General features: G+C 33.5%; 1 protein-coding gene across 2 annotated transcripts in view; it reads left to right on the forward strand.

Annotated features, from left to right (window-relative positions):
• mchr2a (melanin concentrating hormone receptor 2a) overlaps positions 1 to 5936 on the forward strand; it is a 108484-nt gene extending 102548 nt beyond the window's left edge. For both annotated transcript variants that reach the window (XM_039747588.1, XM_039747589.1), the window contains exons 5-6: positions 1131 to 1250; positions 3232 to 5936. In XM_039747588.1, the coding sequence (XP_039603522.1) occupies positions 1131 to 1250; positions 3232 to 3556 (445 nt within the window). In that variant the 3' untranslated portion in view covers positions 3557 to 5936. The remainder of the gene's footprint in view (positions 1 to 1130; positions 1251 to 3231) is intronic.
• Positions 5937 to 6237: the final 301 nt, after the last annotated feature.

Below are 6237 nucleotides of genomic sequence, written 5' to 3' on the forward strand. Positions count from 1 at the left end.
ATATACTAAACAGTAACATGTGAAACACATTTCCAAAATAGTAAATTTATACTTCTTTTTACAATAAACAAGTAATTAAGAGCAAAACTGCTTTATTTTATTTGCTGCAGCCCAAAACTCAGAACAGAGTTAAACATTTCCAAGGATAGATAAACAAATTAATCTCTCTGTATATAAACCAAAAAGACATCCATCTGTCCAGCATCTGTGCCTTGCCAAGGTGTAATGTTGGCTGGTGTCCGCAAGAGGGCAGGAAAGTCCGATGAACAAGGCCAAATAGCCTGCCTAAGATAATGAACTGTGTAGAGTATGTCAGTGCGTCCAGCCATCATGTCATCCAGAGTAAACCTAGAATGTCCGATGAAGAAAGGCAACAAGATGTGCAAAGAAAGAGGGATCTAAGGGATATCCGATGAAGAGGTTCATAAATGCACAATGCAATCAAAACCCATTAAGATTTCACTGTGCTAGTAGTTTATATATAAATGCAAACTTAATTCTTGTTAAGTTACTGTTTGCTGTAAGAAAAGACTTTCGAGCATGGAATCTATAAACCTTTAGAACATACTTTAGAGCATATAGTCTGTAACATCTAGCTCCTATTTATTACGTAGCCACTTGCTTTTTGACATATGTCCACCCCAAATTAATTTTCATCAGTCAATTAGTGGCATTCATATTTAGGTTCAATGGGATCTAAGAAGAAGACTGCATTCAGTCAAAAGTATGACAACAACATGCTAGGATGGTCACTTTCCTTCCACTCTTCAGGATAGAACTCAAAAATAAACATAACAATAATAATTCTTTACATTTATATAGCACTTTTCTTACTACTCAAATATAAAATTATTACAGACATAAAGGTTCAAGCAAGACCATGGAGAACTTCATCCAGAACTGGATGACTGGTACTTGCCCTTGGACTAAATCTACACTATGGTGTTCAGTGAGTAAGGATGTTGGATCAATGAGTCAACAGGGTCACCATGGCTCTGTTTTTTTTTTGTGAAGCTGGGAAATGCTTATGTCTATATGCAAGTTGCTGCTTAATTCTTTATGTTGAAATCAAAACCATTTGAAGGAATGTAATCTTCTAATGTTAATTTAACTTGTTTTTGTTTTTGCAGGTATACATTGTACTTGACCATTACTTCTTTCTTTTTTCCACTTCCTCTTATTCTGCTCTGTTACATCTCCATACTTTGCTACACCTGGAAGATTTATAAACAGAACAAGAAAGCTCAAAGGTGAGTAAGCTACAATATCCCCTTTACGTAAAATACAATAACTATCAATTAGCAGAGGTTATAAATACTTATTTTACATATTACTGTATACTGTACAACAATATTGAATCTTGAAATGTTTAAGATAAGTTAATGGCATTCAATGTAAATCATTCTTGAATTCCCTTAAAAATCTCCTAAAAGTTGCTATGAGCTTCTTACTTATAAGTAGATAATAAATATAAGACAGCTAGCTACTTTACAAGCACTTGCTCCCTGCAATTCTTAACTTGCTAATAATGTAGCGAGTAGCTCACCATCCTCACTAGGATGACTTGCTTTAGCCACACTAAAGTAATTGAGTGACTATTACAGGTTCACCCTTTTTTTAGGCTCCCCTGCAGCTGGTACTAAGTATGAAATGCTAATTCATACTGCTGCTGACTCAGCACTGATGTCATCATCGGCTGTTGCAAGTGTCAGCTTTGCCATAATATAAATGAATGAATAAGATAATTGTATAATTGTTAGCCATTATTAAGGCAGCATCTGATAGTGCTACCTGTGACAGAAGATTTAGCAATATGGAAGTTCCTTAATGAGGACTAAATAACCATTGAGGTGCTCTGTGGATAAGAAAAAGGTATGACTTTTCAACCTCTGCAAGTTTTATAGAATTAGACAAACGTTCTAATGTAGCTTATAAACTTTGTAGGCTCTATACATGTCCAGTCCAGTCTGGTGCTACTGTGGCTGTAGGTTTTCATTCTTACCCTTTTACTAATTAGTGACCAGTTTTTGCTGCTAATTAATTCTTTTGCCTTAATTTTAATTGACTTGCTGTTTAAGACTCAGACCCCTTAATTATTTATTTTTTCCTTAATTAGCAGCCGAACAATAATGAGATACAAAATAAGCCAATACATGACCAGCAACCTGTGTCCATCGCTCTAAGGCAGGGGTCCTCAATCACGATCCTGGAGGGCCGCAGTGGCTGCAGTTTTTTGCTCCAACCCAGTTGCTTAATATGAATCACTTAGTGCTCAAGTAACACTTCTGCTTCACTTTAGTTGTCTCGCTCGTTAAGATTTTGAACCCTTATTGCTTATTTTAGTCTTAAACAACTTTATTCTTGGTTTTTAATTGCTCCCAATTAGCCATAACATGTAAATGACAAAAGAGACCAGCATTTCTCTATTTAGCTTGTTACCATTTACACCTGTGTGTATTTATCATGCACTATTGAGTTTAATTAAATACTTGGAAGGTAAGTAAAGAGAAAAAAGTGAAGGACTGAGAATTACTTATCCATTTTAGCCTTAAAATCATTTGGATGATATCCTTAGAAAGGGGAAGAAAATCTAGGATATGAGAATTACCTGAAATAGCAGAGTTAAAGCACTAACAAGCCATGAAATTAAATTATTGGCAAGAATTACTTTCTAATTAAGCAACTAGGTTAGAACAAAAATCTGCCGCCACTGCGGCTCTCCAGGACTGTAATTGAGGACCCCTGCTCTAAAGGTGAAGGTCTCAGTAATGACGATCTGCACAGGTTTACCAAACATTTTGATGATGTTCTTAGACAAAACCAGATCAACAGTCATTCTGCTGTGAAATTGGTTTGAGTTTGAAGCCCCAACTTAGCTGGTCATCTGAAGGCTCACTTCACATCTCATTTCTGTTTAGGTGTCAATGAAGGGAAAAAAGGAAGCAATTCAGAGGACTGCATTTTATAAAATGAATGAATTAAAATCAAGGGAAAAGATAATAATTACCAGCAAAAACTGGTTATTAATTAAGACAAGGGTTAGAATGAAAACATGGAGCCATAGTAGCACTCCAGAACCGGAGTTAGATACCCCTGCACTAGATCATCATGCTGCAAAATTCATGCTTACTATGCTCTGCCAAAATTATAAAATATTATTATTATTATTGTTATTCAGCACATCATCCAGAAGTATTATGCATGAATTAACTAATTTCTGTTGTGTTTCAGGTACAGTACAACCATTCCACGTGAAAGAGTAATGCGTTTGACTAAAATGGTCCTGATACTGGTGGGCGTTTTTCTTTTGAGCATAGCACCCTATCATGTGATTCAGCTGGTAAACCTGCAGATGATAAAGCCAACACTTACATACCATGTGTGTTATTACATTTCCATCTGCCTCAGCTATGCCAGCAGCAGTATCAATCCTTTCCTTTACATATTTTTGAGTGGAAATTTCCGCAAAAGACTTACAAATTGCACCAATATACGGAAGAAGAAGAATGAGAGGGAACCTAATAATATTGAAAGTACCCTAAAGTCAAGTTTTTAGTAATTTGATGAACAGTAAATCAAGATCTTCAATATGTAATCAAAGGCTAAATACAAAAATAATAAACTACTTCTAAAAAGATCTCTACAGATATTATATTTGGCAAGAAGTATTAAAGGAAATGTCGTAAAATGTTCCTTTGTGAAAGATGTTTAAAGGGGTGGTACAAGTAGGAACCTGGGGTTCAGTGCTCAACCCTGGCACTACTGGATGTCTGCATATTCTCTCTGTTTCCACTGGGTATTCATTTTATCTCTCACATTTCAAACACTTGGCAACTCTGTCAACTCTAAATTGAGGTGGTACGAATCACTTGTAGGGTAATGTGCATACCTATCTGTGCTTTATGAATGACTGTTGTCTAATCCATGATTTTCTCCTACCTTAAACTAAGACTTTTTGGTGAGACTGTGGTACACTATGGTCCTGTAATGGACTAAACAGGTTGAAATGGAAAACATTTTAAAAGCAAAACATTTACTCATACTCTTGAGAAGACTTTATAGTTTAATTAATGTGTTAACATTAAATTAATTTTGTCCATATATGTGCCATATTTCCCCGGGGGACAAATAAGAATTTGTTTTTGCACTTTTCACAACACACCCCCAAAATGCAACTTAATGTATACCATAACATCATCAACTATTAAGTTCAAACTGGAAAAAATGGAAACCACAAAAACACTGTATATCTAAAGGCATGCATGCCGCCAAGTATAATTCACATTAGAACCCTTAGCAAAGTGCAAGAATAAAACATCAGCTTGTATGTGTCTATTTTCAAATGTTTATTTACTCAAATCCTAATAAAATATCTTTAAAATCTGTGAGTCATTGTTCATGTATGTAATACAAAAGAGAACACAATAGCTATAGAACAATCCTCTATTCTGATTTTATGTATTGCCCTATTGCCTTTACATCAAGTGTCACACTTAAAAATTGTCGGTTAGTAGGAATACAGACAGCCTCTTGCCCATGTACACCCAGCTGGGCACCCAAGGAAAATTAAAAATAAAGATCATTCCCTTGCCCAGGATTTCATCTTTATGGCATGCAGCTATGCAGCAATGGATGCCAATAAAAACTAGGAGCCAAAACAAATAATTGACTACAGCATAAATATTAATAATTCAATTTGGCTTCATTCACTAGCTTATCATTGCTGAAACTTCCCACCAGGGTGTTACACTTCCCAGTTTCAGGCCTCACTCTGATCTTTTCCTGTTATAAGCTCATGGTGCTCATGTCAGCTGCTGCACTGATACATCGGTTGTTTTTTTTACTGATAATATGCGAGTTGCAATAAAACATCCCCAGTATAAGAAATGTCAATAAACCAGTTCAGAGAAATAATATACAAATTAGTACCTGTAGAATATGTGTGCCAGTGAGCTCACCCAGTATGTTCTTACATCCTGGCATACAGTCATGAGAGTCTGGATGTACCCGTGTCTCTCTCTCTCATTCCATTCTTTAATAAACTACTGATATTTAAAGTCATGTTTTCATATGTATTAACATTAACTACTTCAGCTTCAAAAATACGGTGTACAGTAATTACTTTTTTCATAATTTGTTTTTGTCACTACATTACACTTTAGAGTTAGAATTTTGAGTACATTTTTATATCAACAATTTACAGACAATGTGTATGGCATAGTGTATAAAGTGAAATGGACAAAAGCACAATGTAAATGGAACGCAATACCATAAATGTAAACTAATATTGTATTGTACCTTGTACACTGTAATTAGTACATATGCAAAAACTGGATGTAGATGTGTGTATATTTTTATTTGTCAATTTGTTTTGAGCTTTATTTAAATTGAAAGGCTGTTTAGGTGTTCTTCTGTGTTTATTAAAAATCAATACATGTTTGGGGAAAATGTAGATATTTAAAAATTCTATCGTTAATGTTAATGATTATCCCCTAATAGAAATTAAAAGATTAAACAATATTAAAAATAGTATATATTTTTATGAGTTAGAATATGGTGCTTATTTTTCTTATAACTATTAATGTGTATAATATATACTATATACTGTACATACAGGGTGACCAACTAAAATGTATACATTTTGTAAATAAAAAAAATCATTTTTAGTTTCCAGATAGCATCATACAATACATACTGTACATTATTAACTTTTAGATTTTATCATCAAAGAACATTTTAAGCAAGCCTGTTATTATGAAAATGTAATTTTTTTTTCAGTTTTAACTTTAAATTAAATATTATTTAAAAAGATGAAGGTCAGACAAAATTGTTTTATATGTTTGTTGATTATAACATGAATTATGAGATGATAATAAAAATGAATGATTTACTATATTTTTTGGTAAAAAAAAAAAATCTGTCATTTAAATTATATACAAAAATGCTGTTAATTCAATATTTGTTGATTTCATTTTGTGTATTGCTGTTTGTGTCATTTCTTTTTCTTGCCAAGTGATATGTTGGGCAGTATATTCTGATAACATTTGGACTGAATGCTTCACTATACATCAATTCTAGGCTCGCTAATGCACTTTTATTTCTGTATACAATTAAATACAGCAATTGCATTGTAACATTTATCAGTAAAAAGTTTCAGATGTTACATAAAAATATATTAATTGCCCTGTTTGATGAAATGTATATTTAGTTTTGTAAAATTGGAATGTGAAATAATCA

The sequence above is a fragment of the Polypterus senegalus genome, chromosome 3 (assembly GCF_016835505.1).
Source record: "Polypterus senegalus isolate Bchr_013 chromosome 3, ASM1683550v1, whole genome shotgun sequence".
NCBI classification, from domain to species: domain Eukaryota; kingdom Metazoa; phylum Chordata; class Cladistia; order Polypteriformes; family Polypteridae; genus Polypterus; species Polypterus senegalus.